The following is a 20,606-nucleotide window of genomic DNA, read 5'->3' as shown; positions in this document are numbered from 1 at the left end:
ATCTCCCAACACTATCCACTTTTGGACTCCTCTCTCCCTCTTGTTTTAACCTGCTCCCTCTCCTGCCATTTTTCCCCCGCACTGTCCTTTATTTGCACACTCCCTCCCCCCCTACATTCTCCATCTTCTCTGCACTCTTGATCCTCAAAATGTGGAACAAGTCATTTTTAAGAGTAGGAAGCCTAAGTGAGGACTCAATGATGCATAAAAGGGTCAGTATGAGTCATGATCCCCATTAGTCTTCTATTTAGTATCCTTAGTATCCTGTGGCCCTATACACCCAGCCACAACTTCTGTCCCCATTAAGATTGAGGAACCTCCGACCTTCATATAACACATGAGACAAGGGGTGTGCAGGAGGCTGCCACATGAGACCCACGATCTAGACATTTAGAGCCCCTAGAAAAGCACCAAATCATACCATATAATGGTCTATAAATAAGCAAAAGACCATATTAAATGATCATTTTCTTTTATTTCTCAACAGACAATACATATTGCGGCATTTTTAGAGACTTCACAATGAGCACTGTACACACAGCAACTACAAGAAGACTGACACACCCGACAGCCACCAACAACCAGAGCTCTGTGGGGGTGGACTCTTCCTTCATCACTGCAGCTGCAAGGTCACTTTGTTTTGGTCCAATCACAAGCAGAGGTCCCAAGGTGGTCACCGACCGTTCCTCTTCCATGTTAGGTTCTGCAGGAGAAACATTGGAGGATCAGGAGGCACATACACATCTATACAATGCAACTAAGGGCTTTTTAGGTGATAACTCAACTCCTACTCAAGTGTGCAGAGGTGGTGTCCACTGTAGACCCTCATGAATCAATTATGTTAACCAATTGAGCACTATGGGGGAGAGGATGGTTTGAACCCTCAAGATTTGCATTGCAAAGAAAAGGCTATGCAGGAGATCTACCTTCCTGTTCTAGTTCTGAAACAAGTGAGGGAAACATCTCTATGGGAATAGAAGCAGCACTATGAAGGCCATCTAGGTTCTAGCCTTCCCCCTTCATTGCCACCCGTGTCCCTCAGAACCCTAGTGGGTGCAAGAATCAGTGTCAGGTTGAATAACCCCAACCAGTCAGGACCCCACCCACCCCCCCTGTTGTAATGCAAGATGCATATGTGGCCACACCATTGTTGTATGCAGCAGCTGCATGGTTAAGACTCACCATCCAAGGCTTCCCTTTTCCCAAAGGCTCTCGGTCGTCCAAATCGGCTCCTTCCTCCTGCAGTCAAACCAGTAGGGTTGCTACAGGTGCCTGGTGTCTCACAACACTGGCAGATACTGCTGGGGCCCTCAACTGCAGACCAGCTAGAGAAGAAAAGAAAAAAAAAAAAAAAAAAAAACCAAAGTATGTATGACAACCTGTGTTTAGAAGATGCACTAGGAGCTTGGTGAAAGGCCAACACTATAGGTAGTTAGACATTTACCTTGAAAGGGCTTAGGGTTGCCACATCATCCCTTTAATCCAGGACACATTACACAGGTTCTGAGGCGGATTTAATGCAGATAAGGCACCAAGTGAGTTTAATTACCACCATAATCAGCCACAGAACCCGTGTAATTAATGTGTGTCCCAAATTAAAGGGATGATGTGGCAACCCTACCTAGGGCTCATCCCTCTAGATGCACAATGCAGATCGATTAGTTTTTATTGCCTTCTGTGTGTCCCATTAGGGAGATTCACACCATTTGTCTGGTTTACCATAATTGAAAGTGAGAAAATACCAATTTTCTTTTTTTTTTTGGGGGGGGGGGGGGGGGGGGGGGTTTGGAGGCTGGGGGTCAGAGGAATGCCATTCATTTGCAGGGATTTCCTCTCACCTCCGGTCTGGCTATGGGACAGGAAGTGAAGGCAAATCTCTGCAATGGTACACAGGTCAGAAAAAAAAGGGGGGGGGGGGGGGGGGAGCAGCGATCCATGGACATCCAACTGGCATTTTAAATAGTCTCACCTGTTTGTGGCTTTACTATAGGAACAGGCCTTGTTAATGGGATCTGGGACCTGGGTGGCAGCAGCAGCTCTCAGGTAACAGGTCAAGTAGATCTGGAATATAAAAGTTATTAGGTTAAATATTCCTAGAAGGCAACAATTTGTGCAAACAATTCAAACAGTCCTCACCAGAGATGCATCATTTCCTAGGAATCGGAAGGCATCCACCATGAACTGTAGAGTGTTTGTCTGGACCCTTGGAGTGATGAAGGCTGAGGAGGCATCAGCTTGTGTTCCATCCACCAGACACCTGCGGAAGATGGTCCCTTACAATTTGGGTCACATAGAAACCCAACCCCCCCCCCCCCCCCCCCCCCCCCCCAAAAAAAAAAAAAACCCCACACAACCACATACCCATTGTCTGTAATGATGTCGTAACTTGGAGAAGAGGTGGCATCAGGAGAGATGGTGGCCACACAGCGGTCCACATACAGGATCATAGCAATTTGGTTGAGAGTATCCACAGAGGCCTGTATGTAGAGAAGATCCCCCAACTGATAGATGGGAGAACTTCTGGGACCACTCCAGTCCTCTGTATACATAAGGAAAGGGGGATTAGTAAAAGGCCCAACAATAACCCCTCCCTCCTGATCACCCATCTTCCTCACCAGTCATCAGGACCAAAGAGAAGGACAACCTTTCTTCTAAAGACACGGTGGTGCTGAATGGAACCCACGTTGGCTTAATGGCCTGGCTGCTCACATTACCGTGCCTACACAGAACAGGATCAAGGTCAGTAATGAGTCAAATGTAATGTCACAAATTCATATTACTCTTTTCCTGTCATTACTGACTTGGAGTACAATGTCAAATCCTGGTTACAATGAAACTATCCAGCAAGTTACTAAAGGATGGCTGTCTGGTTGATTACATTCCTGTTGGACAGTGACCAAATGAAGCCAGATAGTAAAGCATCAATAGGACAGGATCCCTGAACTTTTAAGTTACCAGGAGCAGCTACTATATTTGTCCTCAGATTCTCTTTAGAACCTTGTTATATCACCATCTCTGTGATTACCCCAACATTGCCAAATATATATATATAAGATTCCAGGGACAATAAAAGGGAGTCCCACAATCTTGACCACAAGGTTCTCTATAGTTCAGAAACTCAAAGTAATCCCACCATTGTCAGTGCAGATCCTTCCATGATCACACTTTGTAAGAGGAAATTTATCATTACTGCAGTAGAAGAATTAGCTTATAGGCACAGACACCAAGTCCACAGATGTCAAGAGAAGTTCAAGTAGCTAAAGTAACTAAAACCAACACTTGAAGCCATAATGTCAATGTTGCACCCTCTAGTGTGCTAGAAGAATAGTACAAGTTTGAGAGTAGGTAACATTTCCAGGCTTGGCTGGTCCAGGAAGTGCAAACAAGTGATGTGCTGGAGGAGAAGTCTGCAAGCAAGGAAGTGCAGGGGGAGAGAAGGAGATTGTATATACTGTGGTGTATACAGTTGGTCCCTCTATTGACTAAATCTAGGCAACTCAAATTCCCTATCCAAGTTAAATTCTTTTCAATAAAATACAAGGAAAAAGGGCAAGGACTGCTTTCATGTCTCTGGAAAAAGTGTGCCTGTCTGGGCAACAGACTGACTACTACACTCGGCAGCCCATTTTGATGTAGGGGTTTCTAACACACCCCTAACCAGGAAAGGTGATACATGAAAATCTCTTGGCAAGGACAGAAGGCAGAAAAACCCACCTAGGGGTTTAACCTTCCCCCAATCTGGCCAAACATATTGACCAGATGCTGAACACCAGCTGGGACCTGCATGGCACCCTAGTGTAATCTGATCTAGTAGTGTTGACTCACCGGTAGTAGAAGCACATTATGGGGACCACAGCTGGGTTGGTTCTGATGATTGGAATGGAGGAGGTTGGGCTGTAGGTCAGGTTGGTGGTGTAGATTAGCCAGTCTTGAGTCATCTGTGCAGAGAAGAGGATGATACAGACTTACAAACATGGAAAGCCGACATTGTTTAGTCCATTTTCTGAGACCAGGCCCCCCCAAGTCCCCCATTGCCTGGCCGGTTTTGGAAGGCCAGGCCCAAAAGCCCTCATTTACCTTGCAAACAAAACTAAAGAAAGTTCCCAGCTCAGCTCACCAACCTGCTTGCAAACAACCAAATTATTCCATCTGACAGTCTGCATTACAAATCGGGGTTTAGTTTGCATGCATTTTCTATATTCTGGGTATCCAATGCTCCCCTATGCAGTATAAACATGCTTTAAAGGGAACAGGATTTTTAGGGTTAAACACTTCAAAGTGAATCAAATGTTTACATGCAGGGTTTTCCCCTTTCCATGTGGAATTTTAGTGGCTTGCTAGGTAAATTGACATTCCAGAAATCAACCTAGTATAGCCCTCTCCTGGAGTGTCCAATTAGTTTGTGCTGGCCCAGCTCCTCCACCTTTTATTACATAAACCTCATGCAGCCATCAAGGGAGAAGTTGCAACTCCAAGTCTGCTGACATCACACCCAAGATGGCGGAACCCAACAGCAGTCTCCACAAAAGTAAACCTGAATAAAATGATAAAAAGTTGTTGACCTGGTGACTGGTCTTTCAAGAATCAGTCTACAAAGGCAAGTCTTCAGTCTGCTGGCACCTACTTAAAAGTGGTTGTAAACCACTATAATTTCTATAATTAGGCTTACCTGTAGCTACACTGGATATCTCCTAAACCTGCACGGTTTAGGAGATATCCCTGTGTTTGCATGTGCCGATGTCATCGGCACTGAAGCAATGGCACTTACGTGCCATTGCTTCAGTTACACTGTGCTGTTACTGGTGGCTCCCGCGCGCAAGTGACGTAATCACGGCTCTGGCCAATCACAGCACCAGAACCACGATACCCAGAAGTAACCCCCGGAAAAGATGTCGGCCGCCGGAGCGGTGAACGAGAACCACTGCGGGGGCTTTGATCTAAGGCAAGTAATTCATAATGAGCTACTATGCATACTAGCTCATTATGCCTTTGCAGGGTTTTTTTTTTTTCTCCCCAACCACTTTAAAGTCACCCCACAACAGAGTTCCCACTACCTGTTCAGTTAAGCATACAATGATCCCTACTAATGGTCTGGAGAGTCCTCTCCCAGACACTGCTGGTGGTTCTCCATCTGTACCCCGCATTCCAGATCCCTACCAAACAGTATGGTTGAAAAGGGGTTTTGCCACAGATCTGGGCAACTACAGAGGGTACTGACAGTGCTGCAACATGGTGTCCTGTGACTGATCTCCGATATGCATAACTGCTCTTGTCCTTGGTGTGGGCAATTTTTTTTTTTTGGGTCGGGTTTAGGACAAGGGGGAAGTGCCACCCCCTCAGCAAATGAGAAGGGACCCTATAGGATCTGTGTTTAAAGTGTAACTGAAGGAAAACTTTGATAAAGTGGCATGGGTTAGAACCCTGTTGGGTTTTTGTTTATCTGTATTCTATGGGGACACCTGCTCTGGTAACAGCCAGGGATTTCCTCACTTACTGTTGTGGCTATGAGGCAGGAAGTGAAAGGAAATCCCCAATAGGAAAAAAATAGCAAAATGCCCAACAGAGGTTTTAGCTCTCCCATAACCTATTCAAAAGCATTATGTCTTCACTTACCTTCATCTTCCCAAAGTGGAGCTTTAAAGTTCCGGCACACCCCCTCCCCTATTCAAGAAGGGGAGGCCATATGAATCAAGCCTTGAAGGGATGGAAAACGTCTTACTCTGGTAAGCAGAGATTTGAATTCTACTCTGGCTGGTGGGGAAGTGAGGGGGAAAGTTAAGAGCGGATAGGCTGCAGCAATATATTACTGGAATTTGAAGGGGGGGGGGGGGGGGGGGGGGTAGTCCTTTTCAATGGAACATCGAATATAGGGTCCTTAGGAGCAAGCTGGTTCCAGGTGAGGCCAACAGAGAAGGTTCTATACACAGACTACTGGAAGAGGAGGACTTGGAAGGGGAGTGAGGGACACTCTGGGGGGCCTTTGACTAGAATACATGGACACAGGGGAACATTTGAAGATTACCTGCACTGTATTGCCGCAGTCCTGGAGGTTTATCTGGAAGGTAACAGTGGTGTCTGTACTCTGGGGGTTGGGTTTGCAGCCACGGGGCCCCAGGCTCAGGTCAGAAGGTTGAACCAGCTTCCCAATCCCATAGAAATCCCTCTGAACATTGACCACCAGGTTGTCCTCTCCACACTGGATGCTGATAGGGGAGGTCCCAGGCTGCGGCAGATCTCGTGGAACCCCACCAACACGTCCACCAAGTGAACCCCTAGGAGCCCCAACACCCACAACAGGGCGATTAGCATTCCAGTCTCTTGAGCCCCATCTAGAAGAGCCCTGGCCAGGTAGAGCCCGCTGGTTGCTCCTCCACCAATCTGACTGGAGGCCATGTCTCACCAAGACTCCATCACAGCCAAACCCTGACCAGAAAGCCACAGCCAGGAGCAGCACCCAACAACCCTTCATCAGAAAACCCATCCTGCCCATAAGAGACACAACACAATAAATGAGGGAGAGAAAAAGCTGTCCTTTATACCCCTCCCACCAACCACTGATACCCCCAGCTGGGGCCAATCATCACCACACCCAATGGCTGGGACTATACATGATGGATGGGAGATGGAACCAATAATGGATGTCACCTCATTCCCCTGGAGATCCACCGGAGAAGATGACTAGATTCATCCTCATACTGGAATCAAATAGGAGAGACAGGTCCACATGGAATGTGCTACACAAGCTGCATGGAGAAGAGGAATCTCACAAGGATACACAATGATTGGATCAACTGATACTACACCATAATATTAGTGTCACTCACACCAACAGGAGAGATTTATTGTAGGGCTCAATAGCACAGGGATGGTGGGAACCCCTCATAATGGGTATAGCAGGTATACAGACCCGGGAACTCAGCACAGGGATGGTGGGAACCCCTCATAATGGGCACAGCAGGTATACAGACATGGGAACTCAGCACAGGGATGGTGGGAACCCCTCTTAATCTCTTAAGCCATTAAACCATTTGGCTGCCCAAAGACCAGAGCACTTTTTGCGATTCGGCACTGCATCGCTTTAACGGACAATTGCGCGGTCGTGCGACGTGGCTCACAAACAAAACTGGCGTCCTTTTTTCCCCACAAATAGAGCTTTCTTTTGGTGGTTTTTGATCGCCGCTGTGGTTTTTATTTTTTGCGCTATAACCAAAAAAATAGCGACAATTTTGAAAAAAAAGCAATTTTTTAAACTTTTTGCTATAATAAATATCCCCAAAAAATATATATAAAAAAAACCCATTTTTTTTTCCTCAGTTTAGGCCGATCGTATTCTTCTCAAAATCGCAATAAGCATTTATTGATTGGTTTGCGCAAAAGTTATAGCATTTACAAACTAGGGGATAGTTTTATGGCATTTTTATTAACAATTTTTTTTTTTACTAGTAATGGCGGCGATCAGAGATTTTTATCGTGACTGCGACATTATGGCGGACAGATCGGACATTTTTGGTGCAATGTTGGGACCATTCACATTTATACAGCGATCAGTGCGATTAAAAATGCACTGATTACTGTGTAAATGTGACTGGCAGTGAAGGGGTTAACCACTAAGGGGCGCTGTAGGGGTTAAGTGTGTCTTAGGGAGTGATTCTAACTGTGGGGGGAGGGGCTACATGTGACACGACACTGATCACCGCTCCTGATTACAGGGAGCTGTGATCAGTGTCAGTGTCATTAGGCAGAACGGGGAAATTCATGTTTACATCAGCATTTCCCCGTTCTTCCTCTCCGATTGCAGGACCCGCGATCACACTCACGGAGGTCGCGGTGCGCGCGCCCGCAAACCGCTTCTTAAAGGGCAACGTACAGGTAGGTTAATCTGCCTGTACGCGCCCTTCTGCTGACGTATATCAGCATGATCCGGTCGGCAAGCGGTTAGTGGGCACAGTAGGTGTACAGACCCGGGAACTCAGCACAGGGATGGTGGGAACCCCCCATAATGGGCACAGCGGGTGTACAGAGCCAGATCCCGGCCCCCCACCCTATGTGAATGAATATGGGGTACATGGTACCCCTACCCATTTACCTAGGGGAAAAGTGTCAATAATAAAACACACTACACAGGTTTTTAAAATAATTTATTAAATAGCTCCAGGGAGGTCTTCCTCAGGCTTCGGGGGTCCCTCCGGTTCCTCTTCTCCCAGCGTCCGGTTGGTTCTTCTCCGGCCTCTTCTCCCGGTGTTCCAGTTCTTCGGCCGGCTCCTCCGCTGTCTTCAGGCCACTCTCTTGCCAGCGGAGGTCCAGGCTTCTTGTCTTCTTCCCTCTTCTCTTCTCCAGATGTTGACACGACGCTCTCTCCGGCTGGACTGCTCTCTGAGGGCTCCGTTGTGACTTATATAGGCGGAGACCCCGCCCCCTTATGATGTCACAGTCCCTGGGCATGCTGGGACTGTGACGTTTTAGGGGGCGTGGTCAACATCACCTGGTGACCACACCCCCTAAAACATCACAGTCCCAGCATGCCCAGGGACTGTGACATCATAAGGGGGCGGGGTCTCCGCCTATATAAGTCACAACGGAGCCCTCAGAGAGCAGTCCAGCCGGAGAGAGCGTTGTGTCAACATCTGGAGAAGAGAAGAGGGAAGAAGACAAGAAGCCCAGAAGTCCGGACCTCTGCTGGCAAGAGAGCAGCCCGAAGACAGCGGAGGAGCCGCCAGAAGAACTGGAACACCGGGAGAAGAGGCCGGAGAGAGCGGAGAAGAACCAACCGGACGCCGGGAGAAGAGGGACCCCCCGAAGCCTGAGGAAGACCCCCCCGGAGCTGTTTAATAAATTATTTTAAAAACCTGTGTAGTGTGTTTTATTACTGACACTTTTTCCCTAGGTGAATGGGTAGGGGTACCATGTACCCCATACTCATTCACATAGGGTGGGGGCCGGGATCTGGGGGCCCTCTTATTATAGGGGGCTCCCGGATTCCAATAAGCCCCCCGCCTGCAGACCCCGACAACCAATGGCCAGGGTTGTCGGGAAGAGGCCCTTGTCCTCATCAACATGGGGACAAGGTGCTTTAGGGTGGGGGGGGGGCCCGCAGGGCGCCCCCTCCCCCAAAGCACCCACCCCCCATGTTGAGGGCATGCAGCCTGGTACGGTTCAGGAGGGGGGGTGCTCTCTCTCCCCACCCCCTTTCCTGACTGGCCAGGCTGTGTGCTTGGATCGGGGTCTGGTATGGATTTTAGGGGGGACCCCACGCCGTTTTTTCGGCGTAGGGGGGCTTCCCTTTATAATCCATACCAGACCTAAGGGCCTGGTATGCCCCGCGCTCGCCGCAATAGGAAAATTTGTTTTTCCTATTGCAGTGAGCGCGAAATGCAATACCCTGCCCTTGTGTCGTATCTGGTCCGTTGGACCAGCATACAGACGAGCGGGCTTTCCGTCGGACCAGCACATAGACGAGTGGACTTTCCGCCAGAAACTGAATCCGACGGAAAGATTTAAAACGTGTTTCAAATCTAGGTCCGGCGGGCTTTTGGGAAAAAGTCCGCCAGAAAAGTCCGCCGGAGCCTACACACGGTCGGATTGTTCGGCGGACTCTGGTCCGCCGGACCAAGTATGCCGGAAAGTCCGACCGTGTGTACGCGGCATAAAGCCCATTACACACTATCAGATTTTCTGCTGATTTTTGTCTTCATATTTACCAGAACCATGTAGTGCAAGGGCCTGCCTGATTGCATACTAATTGAAACTCCTAAGGTTTGACCTCATATTATATGGTTTTGGTAAATCTGAAGGTAAAAATCAGCAGAAAATATGATATGGGGCTTAACAGGTTTTCTTCTAAGATTGCCCTGTATTTGGATACATCCATCTTCCTATCAACTCTGACCAGCTTCCCAGTCTTTGCTGAGGAAAAGCATCCCCACCACAGGATGCCACCACCATGTTTCACGGTGGGGATGGTGTGTTCAGGGTGATGTGCAGTGTTAGTTTTCCACCACACATAGCGTTTTGTTTTTAGGCCAAAAAGTTCAATTTTGGTCTAATCTGACCAGAGCGTCTTCTTCCACATTTGTTGTGTCCCCCACATGGCTTCTCACAAACTGCAAACAGGACTTCTTATGGCTTTCTTTCACCAATGGCTTTCTTCTTGTCACTCTTCCATAAAGGTCAGATTTGTGGAGAACACGACTAAAAGTTGTCCTGTGTAGTCCTTTTCAATGGAACATCGAATATAGGGTCCTTAGGAGCAAGCTGGTTCCAGGTGAGGCCAACAGAGAAGGTTCTATACACAGACTACTGGAAGATGAGGACTTGGAAGGGGAGTGAGGGACACTCTGGGGGGCCTTTGACTAGAATACATGGACACAGGGGAACATTTGAAGATTACCTGCACTGTATTGCCGCAGTCCTGGAGGTTTATCTGGAAGGTAACAGTGGTGTCTGTACTCTGGGGGTTGGGTTTGCAGCCACGGGGCCCCAGGCTCAGGTCAGAAGGTTGAACCAGCTTCCCAATCCCATAGAAATCCCTCTGAACATTGACCACCAGGTTGTCCTCTCCACACTGGATGCTGATAGGGGAGGTCCCAGGCTGCGGCAGATCTCGTGGAACCCCACCAACACGTCCACCAAGTGAACCCCTAGGAGCCCCAACACCCACAACAGGGCGATTAGCATTCCAGTCTCTTGAGCCCCATCTAGAAGAGCCCTGGCCAGGTAGAGCCCGCTGGTTGCTCCTCCACCAATCTGACTGGAGGCCATGTCTCACCAAGACTCCATCACAGCCAAACCCTGACCAGAAAGCCACAGCCAGGAGCAGCACCCAACAACCCTTCATCAGAAAACCCATCCTGCCCATAAGAGACACAACACAATAAATGAGGGAGAGAAAAAGCTGTCCTTTATACCCCTCCCACCAACCACTGATACCCCCAGCTGGGGCCAATCATCACCACACCCAATGGCTGGGACTATACATGATGGATGGGAGATGGAACCAATAATGGATGTCACCTCATTCCCCTGGAGATCCACCGGAGAAGATGACTAGATTCATCCTCATACTGGAATCAAATAGGAGAGACAGGTCCACATGGAATGTGCTACACAAGCTGCATGGAGAAGAGGAATCTCACAAGGATACACAATGATTGGATCAACTGATACTACACCATAATATTAGTGTCACTCACACCAACAGGAGAGATTTATTGTAGGGCTCAATAGCACAGGGATGGTGGGAACCCCTCATAATGGGTATAGCAGGTATACAGACCCGGGAACTCAGCACAGGGATGGTGGGAACCCCTCATAATGGGCACAGCAGGTATACAGACATGGGAACTCAGCACAGGGATGGTGGGAACCCCTCTTAATCTCTTAAGCCATTAAACCATTTGGCTGCCCAAAGACCAGAGCACTTTTTGCGATTCGGCACTGCATCGCTTTAACGGACAATTGCGCGGTCGTGCGACGTGGCTCACAAACAAAACTGGCGTCCTTTTTTCCCCACAAATAGAGCTTTCTTTTGGTGGTTTTTGATCGCCGCTGTGGTTTTTATTTTTTGCGCTATAACCAAAAAAATAGCGACAATTTTGAAAAAAAAGCAATTTTTTAAACTTTTTGCTATAATAAATATCCCCAAAAAATATATATAAAAAAAACCCATTTTTTTTTCCTCAGTTTAGGCCGATCGTATTCTTCTCAAAATCGCAATAAGCATTTATTGATTGGTTTGCGCAAAAGTTATAGCATTTACAAACTAGGGGATAGTTTTATGGCATTTTTATTAACAATTTTTTTTTTTACTAGTAATGGCGGCGATCAGAGATTTTTATCGTGACTGCGACATTATGGCGGACAGATCGGACATTTTTGGTGCAATGTTGGGACCATTCACATTTATACAGCGATCAGTGCGATTAAAAATGCACTGATTACTGTGTAAATGTGACTGGCAGTGAAGGGGTTAACCACTAAGGGGCGCTGTAGGGGTTAAGTGTGTCTTAGGGAGTGATTCTAACTGTGGGGGGAGGGGCTACATGTGACACGACACTGATCACCGCTCCTGATTACAGGGAGCTGTGATCAGTGTCAGTGTCATTAGGCAGAACGGGGAAATTCATGTTTACATCAGCATTTCCCCGTTCTTCCTCTCCGATTGCAGGACCCGCGATCACACTCACGGAGGTCGCGGTGCGCGCGCCCGCAAACCGCTTCTTAAAGGGCAACGTACAGGTAGGTTAATCTGCCTGTACGCGCCCTTCTGCTGACGTATATCAGCATGATCCGGTCGGCAAGCGGTTAGTGGGCACAGTAGGTGTACAGACCCGGGAACTCAGCACAGGGATGGTGGGAACCCCCCATAATGGGCACAGCGGGTGTACAGAGCCAGATCCCGGCCCCCCACCCTATGTGAATGAATATGGGGTACATGGTACCCCTACCCATTTACCTAGGGGAAAAGTGTCAATAATAAAACACACTACACAGGTTTTTAAAATAATTTATTAAATAGCTCCAGGGAGGTCTTCCTCAGGCTTCGGGGGTCCCTCCGGTTCCTCTTCTCCCAGCGTCCGGTTGGTTCTTCTCCGGCCTCTTCTCCCGGTGTTCCAGTTCTTCGGCCGGCTCCTCCGCTGTCTTCAGGCCACTCTCTTGCCAGCGGAGGTCCAGGCTTCTTGTCTTCTTCCCTCTTCTCTTCTCCAGATGTTGACACGACGCTCTCTCCGGCTGGACTGCTCTCTGAGGGCTCCGTTGTGACTTATATAGGCGGAGACCCCGCCCCCTTATGATGTCACAGTCCCTGGGCATGCTGGGACTGTGACGTTTTAGGGGGCGTGGTCAACATCACCTGGTGACCACACCCCCTAAAACATCACAGTCCCAGCATGCCCAGGGACTGTGACATCATAAGGGGGCGGGGTCTCCGCCTATATAAGTCACAACGGAGCCCTCAGAGAGCAGTCCAGCCGGAGAGAGCGTTGTGTCAACATCTGGAGAAGAGAAGAGGGAAGAAGACAAGAAGCCCAGAAGTCCGGACCTCTGCTGGCAAGAGAGCAGCCCGAAGACAGCGGAGGAGCCGCCAGAAGAACTGGAACACCGGGAGAAGAGGCCGGAGAGAGCGGAGAAGAACCAACCGGACGCCGGGAGAAGAGGGACCCCCCGAAGCCTGAGGAAGACCCCCCCGGAGCTGTTTAATAAATTATTTTAAAAACCTGTGTAGTGTGTTTTATTACTGACACTTTTTCCCTAGGTGAATGGGTAGGGGTACCATGTACCCCATACTCATTCACATAGGGTGGGGGCCGGGATCTGGGGGCCCTCTTATTATAGGGGGCTCCCGGATTCCAATAAGCCCCCCGCCTGCAGACCCCGACAACCAATGGCCAGGGTTGTCGGGAAGAGGCCCTTGTCCTCATCAACATGGGGACAAGGTGCTTTAGGGTGGGGGGGGGGCCCGCAGGGCGCCCCCTCCCCCAAAGCACCCACCCCCCATGTTGAGGGCATGCAGCCTGGTACGGTTCAGGAGGGGGGGTGCTCTCTCTCCCCACCCCCTTTCCTGACTGGCCAGGCTGTGTGCTTGGATCGGGGTCTGGTATGGATTTTAGGGGGGACCCCACGCCGTTTTTTTCGGCGTAGGGGGGCTTCCCTTTATAATCCATACCAGACCTAAGGGCCTGGTATGCCCCGCGCTCGCCGCAATAGGAAAATTTGTTTTTCCTATTGCAGTGAGCGCGAAATGCAATACCCTGCCCTTGTGTCGTATCTGGTCCGTTGGACCAGCATACAGACGAGCGGGCTTTCCGTCGGACCAGCACATAGACGAGTGGACTTTCCGCCAGAAACTGAATCCGACGGAAAGATTTAAAACGTGTTTCAAATCTAGGTCCGCGGGGCTTTTGGGAAAAAGTCCGCCAGAAAAGTCCGCCGGAGCCTACACACGGTCGGATTGTTCGGCGGACTCTGGTCCGCCGGACCAAGTATGCCGGAAAGTCCGACCGTGTGTACGCGGCATAAAGCCCATTACACACTATCAGATTTTCTGCTGATTTTTGTCTTCATATTTACCAGAACCATGTAGTGCAAGGGCCTGCCTGATTGCATACTAATTGAAACTCCTAAGGTTTGACCTCATATTATATGGTTTTGGTAAATCTGAAGGTAAAAATCAGCAGAAAATATGATATGGGGCTTAACAGGTTTTCTTCTAAGATTGCCCTGTATTTGGATACATCCATCTTCCTATCAACTCTGACCAGCTTCCCAGTCTTTGCTGAGGAAAAGCATCCCCACCACAGGATGCCACCACCATGTTTCACGGTGGGGATGGTGTGTTCAGGGTGATGTGCAGTGTTAGTTTTCCACCACACATAGCGTTTTGTTTTTAGGCCAAAAAGTTCAATTTTGGTCTAATCTGACCAGAGCGTCTTCTTCCACATTTGTTGTGTCCCCCACATGGCTTCTCACAAACTGCAAACAGGACTTCTTATGGCTTTCTTTCACCAATGGCTTTCTTCTTGTCACTCTTCCATAAAGGTCAGATTTGTGGAGAACACGACTAAAAGTTGTCCTGTGGACAGATTCTCCCACCTGAGCTGTGGATCTCTGCAGCTCCTCCAGAGTTACCATGGACCTCTTGGCTGCTTCTCTGATGAATGCTCTCCTTGCCCGGCTGGTCAGTTTAAGTGGACAGCCATGTCTTGGTAGGTTTGCAGTTGTGCCATACTCTTTCCATTTTTGGATGATGTATTGAACAGTGCTCCGTGAGATGTCCAAAGCTTGGGATATTTTTTTTATAACCTAACCCTGCTTTATACTTCTCCACAACTTTATCACTGACCTGTCTGGTGTGTTCCTTGCCTTTCGTGATGCTGTTTGTTCACTAAGGTTCTCTAACAAACCTCTGAGGGCTTCACAGAACAGCTGTGTTTATACTGAGATTAAATGACACACAGGTGGACTCTATTTACTAATTAAGTGACTTCTGAAGGCAATTTGTTCCACTAGATTTTAGTTAGGGGTATCAGAGTAAAGAGGGGCTGAATACAAATGCCCCCCCACTTTTTACATATTTATTTGTATCATTTATCATTTTCCTTCCACGTTACAATTATGTGCCACTTTGTGTTGGTCTATCCCATAAAATCCCAATAAAATACATTTAGGTTTTTGGTTGTAACATGACAAAATGTGTAAAATTTCAAGGGGTATGAATACTTTTTCAAGGCACTGTATATTCACAGCAGAGGAGAGTTCTAAGTAGGGATGAGCCCGATGTTTGAGTCAAACCAGGGGCAGACTGACCATTCGGCCACTCGGGCACTGCCCGGGGGCCCCATCAGGGTTGCCAGCCTCAGTAAAACCAGGGACAGTATATAAAAATCATTTTTTTTTTTACATCTGTCTCTGAAATGTCCCTTACCGACATCTTTTTGGTCTAAAAATCCAGAGATTATAGCTGCCCCACCTCTCCAGTACCTTCTCAGCCAATAGAAGCATGTCTGTGTATACTGTGTGTACATGTATGTGTATACTGTGTGATTGTATACTGTGTGTCCCCATCATCTCTGATTGCCTGGGGGCCCCCATAATCTCCTATTGTCCAGGGGCCCCATGAGTTGTCAGTCCGCCCCTGAGTCAAACATAAGTTTGACTCAAACATCGGGTGTTCGTTTGCTCGCAAACGACCCAAACATATGGGGCGTTCATGGAACGCCCTATAATGCACTGCAAGATCGCCCATAAAATTCATACCAGACCCTTATCCAAGCATACAACCTGGCAGGTCAGGATAGATGGGGGGACGAGAGAGTGCCCCCCCTCCTGAACCATACCAGGCCACATGCCCTCAACATGGAAGGGTGCTTTGGGGTCCCTACGGCCTCATCCCCACAACCCTTGCCCGGTGGTTGTAGGGACCTGCAAGCGGGGGGAATCTGGAAGCTCCCTTTAAGCCCTCCCATGTGAATAGGTATTGGGTACATTGTACCCCTACCCATTCACCAAAAAAGTGTCAAAAAGGTAAAAACAACAGCTTTGGGCAATTCCTTTATTAAAAAAAATAATAATAAATTATCCAGCAATGTCCATCCATCTTCAATCACGGCGCCAACTGACCCGAAAACTAGAAAAAAAAAAGCTCTGCCTCGATGGGAGGCGTCCCGCCGACGTCCATCTTCAATCATGCAGCCTGACGGACCCGAAAAATAGAAAAAAAAAAAAAACTCCGCCTCCATGGGAGACCTCCCAGTGACAGCTGTCTCTTGGCTGTGACAGCTGTTATATAGGCAGGGGCGGGGCCACCAGGTGATATAACTGAGTGACCCCTCCCCTTCTGACGTTAGAGGGGGATGGGTCATCCATTTTACAACACAGGTGGCCCCACCCTTGCCTATATAACAGCTGTCACAGCCAAGAGACAGCTGTCACTGGGAGGTCTCCCATGGAGGCGGAGTTTTTTTTTTTTTTCTATTTTTCGGGTCCGTCAGGCTGCATGATTGAAGATGGACGTCACGGGACACTTTTTAAAAAAAATAAAAATAAATAGGGGGGGCAGTACCTAGGGGCCCCCTTGTTAAAGGGAGCTTCCAGATTCCGATAACCCCCCGCCCGCAGACCTCCATAACCACCGGCAAGGGTTGTGGGAACGAGGCCCTTGTCCCCATTAACTTGTAGGGACCCCAAAGCACCATCCCCATGTTGAGGGCATGTGGCCTGGTATGGTTCTGAAGGAGGTGGGGGCTTGCTCGTCCCCCCTTATCCTGGCCTGCCAGGTTGTGTGCTCGGGCAAGGGTCTGGTATGGATTTTTCGGGGGCCCCCACAACATTTTTTTTATTTTGGCGTGGAGTTCCCCTTAATATCCATACCAGACCTGAAGGGCCTGGTATGGACTGGGGGAGGACAGCACATCGCTTTTTTCAATGATTTTTTTTTATCTATATTGCTATAGATAAAAATCTATATTGCTATCTATATTACACTGTAGAGGAGGAGACTAAGAAGAAGGATAGATGCACTGTAGAGAAGGAGACTAAGAAGAAGGATAGATGCACTGTAGAGGAGGAGACTAATGCCGCGTACACACGGTCGGACTTTTCGTCTACAAAAGTCCGACAGCCTGTCCGACAGACTTCCGGCGGACTTTCGGCGGACTTGCAGCAGACTTTCTAACGAACGGACTTGCCTACACACGACCACACAAAAGTCCGACGGATTCGTACGTGATGACGTACACCGGACTAAAATAAGGAAGTTCATAGCCAGTAGCCAATAGCTGCCCTAGCATGGGTTTTTGTCCGTCGGACTAGCACACAGACGAGCGGATTTCGGGGTCCGTCGTAGTTACGACGTAAAGATTTGAAGCATGTTTCAAATCTAAAGTCCGTCGGATTTGAGGCTGAAAAAGTCTGCTGAAAGTCCGGAGAAGCCCACACACGATCGGATTACCAGCCAGCTTTAGTCCGTCGGCGTCCGTTGGGCTTTTGTAGACGAAAAGTCCGACCGTGTGTACGCGGCATAAGAAGAAGGATAGATGCACTGTAGAGGAGGAGACTAAGAAGAAGTATAGGTGCACTGCAGAGAAGGAGACTGAGAAAGGTAGATGCACTGCGGAGGAGGAGACTGAGAAGGGTAGGTGCACTGAAGGGGAGGGCCCTGAGAAGGATGGGTACAAGTCTGAAGGGGGTCTAAGAAAGACAACTGCACTGCAGAGGAGGAAACTGAGAAGAAGAGGTGCACCACAGAAGAGGGGAATTAGAAGGATAAGTATACTGAGGAGGAGAGTTTTAGGGATTTGAGAAGGATGGGTACACTGAAGGGGATTAAGAAGAATAGATGCAATGCAGGGGAGGAGACTGAGAAGGATGGGTGCACTCCAGGGAGGGAAGTGAGAAGTATAGATGGACTGGAGATGGGTGGGAGACTGTGGGGGATGGGTACACAGAAGGGGAGGAGACTGTGGAGGATGGGTGCACAGAAGGGGGAGAACTGTGGAGGATGGGTGCACAGAAGGGGGAGAACTGTGGAGGATGGGTACACAGAAGGGAGGGGACTGTGGAGAATGGGTGCACAGAAGAGGAGGGGACTGTGGAAGATGGGTACACAGAAGGGGAGGGGAATGTGGAGGGTGGGTGCACAGAAGGGGGGAGAACTGTGGAGGATGGGTGCACAGAAGGGGAGGGGACTGTGGAGGATGGGTGCACAGAAGGGGAGGGGACTGTGGAGGATGGGTGCACAGAAGGGGAGGGGACTGTGGAGGATGGGTGCACAGAAGGGGAGGGGACTGTGGAGGATGGGTGCACAGAAGGGGAGGAGACTGTGGAAGATGGGTGCACAGAAGGGGAGGGGACTGTGGAGGATGGGTGCACAGAAGGGGAAGGGACTGTGGAGGATGGGTGCACAGAAGGGGAAGGGACTGTGGAGTATGGGTGCACAGAAGGGGAGGGGACTGTGGAGAATGGGTGCACAGAAGGGGAGGGGACTGTGGAGGATGGGTGCACAGAAGGGGAAGGGGACTGTGGAGGATGGGTGCACAGAAGGGGAGGGGACTGTGGAGAATGGGTGCACAGAAGGGGAGGGGGCTGTGGAGGATGGGTGCACAGAAGGGAAGGGGACTGTGGAGGATGGGTGCACAGAAGGGGAGGGGACTGTGGAGGATGGGTGCACAGAAGGGGGATGGGATTGGAAAAGATACTGAAAATTACCTTTTCTTTTAAAGTGAACCTGTCACTCAATCCCATCTGAGTATACAATGAAATACCCAGAGACTTTCTTCAGTAGAGATAATCTGTACATCCAGACAGACAGGTTTATCTACATCCTGACTTTTCCTATACCCTCCCCTCCTGCAACTTCCCAGTCCTCCCTATTGGTTCTTTAATATGATAGTTGGCTTCACTGACCAATACAGAGGTTGCATCAATTTCTATATGTCACTCTTGAAAAAAGACCCTTTGTTGATCCTCCTATCACCCCCCCCCCCCGATATAACAGTGCTATTTCTGATATAGCACCCCCTCCACCCCTTGCTGTGTTCAGGCCCCTGGAATGCACATACACTGCAGGAGAGAGGACCATAATATAGACTGTCCCCTCCGAATCGGGACTGTCCCTTCTGAATCGGGACTGTCCAATCCTCTACGTTTTGGTCTAAAGAACAAGTTTTCTTTCCATTTATTGGAGCAGCAATTGGAAAAATTGTATTTATTTATTCTGATCAGAACTAAAAAAAAAAAATCTATTCGTATATACACATACACACAGTATATACCGGGGATATGCAATTAGCGGACCTCCAGCTGTTGCAGAACTAAAATTCCCATGAGGCATAGCAAGACCCTGACAGATACAAACATGGCACCCAGAGGGAGAGGCATGATGGGACTTGTAGTTTTGCAACAGCTGGAGGTCCGCTAATTGCAGATCCCTGATAAATACCCTTCATCTATCAGATCAATATGACACATCGTAGGTAAATATTTTGGTTTTATTTTCAGCCAGCAGGTGGCACTCTAGTTCTTTCAGCCTGTAAACCTTCCATCATTCTCTGCTGTGCTGCAGGAATTTATCGTTATTTACACAGTTCATATTTTTATTACAGCAGTGACTCCACCTTTATCACATGACAGAAAGTTTCAACCAGACAGACCAAGTCTTAAAGCAGGCAATTGTACTCTTTAGTTAACCACTTCAGCCCCGGAAGATTTGGCTGCTGAATGACCAGGGTCATTGTTTGCGATTGGGCACTGCATCGCTTTAACTGACAATTGCGCGGTCGTGGGACGTTGCACCCAAACAAAATTGACGTCCTTTTTTTTCCCACAAATAGAGATTTCTTTTGGTGGTATTTGATCACCTCTGCGGTTTTTATTTTTTTACGCTAAAAACAAACAAAGAGCGACAATGTTGAAAAAAACACAATCTTTTGTACTTTTTACTATAATAAATATCCCCATTTTTTTTAAAAAAAGCTAATTTTTTCTCAGTTTAGGCCGATATGTATTCTTCTACATATTTTTGGTAATAAAATTTGCAATACGTGTACTGTATATTGATTGGTTTGCGCAAAAGTTATAGCGTCCACAAAATAGGGGATAGATTTATAGCATTTTTTTTATTATTTATATTTTTTACTAGTCGTGGCGGTGATCTGCGTTTTTTATTGGGGCTGCGACATTATGGCGGACACATCAGACACTTTTGACACATTTTTGGGACCATTGACAATTATACAGTGATCAGTGCTATAAAAATGCACTGATTACTGTATAAATGTCACTGGCAGGGAACACTAGGGGGCGATCAAGGGGTTAAATGTGTTCCCTTATGTGTGTTTCTAACTATGGGGGGGGGGGGGGGGGGGGGAGACTGTCCTAGAGGAAATGACAGATCATGATTCCTAGCTATTATGAACTCACCATCTGCATCTCCTCTTCTCACAGAACAGAACAGGGATTTGTGTGTTTACACACACACACACACATCCCTGTTCTGCCTCTCGTGCTTGCGATCGTTCGTGGCCAGTGGTCATCGCGACCGCCAGACACGAGCATTGGCACCCCCGCAGAGCAGCGGGCGCGTGCCCGCTATCCCGCTTAAAGGAGACGACGTA

At 48.4% G+C, this 20,606-nt stretch overlaps 1 protein-coding gene across 1 annotated transcript; it reads right to left on the bottom strand.

The window, feature by feature from the left end:
* Positions 1-473: 473 nt before the first annotated feature.
* Positions 474-6,490, bottom strand: LOC141134950 (zona pellucida sperm-binding protein 3-like). Its single transcript, XM_073624384.1, has 8 exons — positions 6,023-6,490; positions 3,826-3,938; positions 2,616-2,719; positions 2,362-2,539; positions 2,137-2,257; positions 1,970-2,061; positions 1,183-1,325; positions 474-703 (listed from the first exon to the last, which is right to left on the bottom strand). The coding sequence occupies exons 1-8, from the start codon at positions 6,488-6,490 to the stop codon at positions 474-476; spliced, it is 1,449 nt and encodes a 482-aa protein (XP_073480485.1).
* Between the last annotated feature and the right edge of the window lie 14,116 nt (positions 6,491-20,606).

This window comes from Aquarana catesbeiana, linkage group LG03 (assembly GCF_042186555.1).
Source record: "Aquarana catesbeiana isolate 2022-GZ linkage group LG03, ASM4218655v1, whole genome shotgun sequence".
NCBI lineage: Eukaryota > Metazoa > Chordata > Amphibia > Anura > Ranidae > Aquarana > Aquarana catesbeiana.
This window is presented reverse-complemented; position numbering and strand designations above follow the sequence as displayed.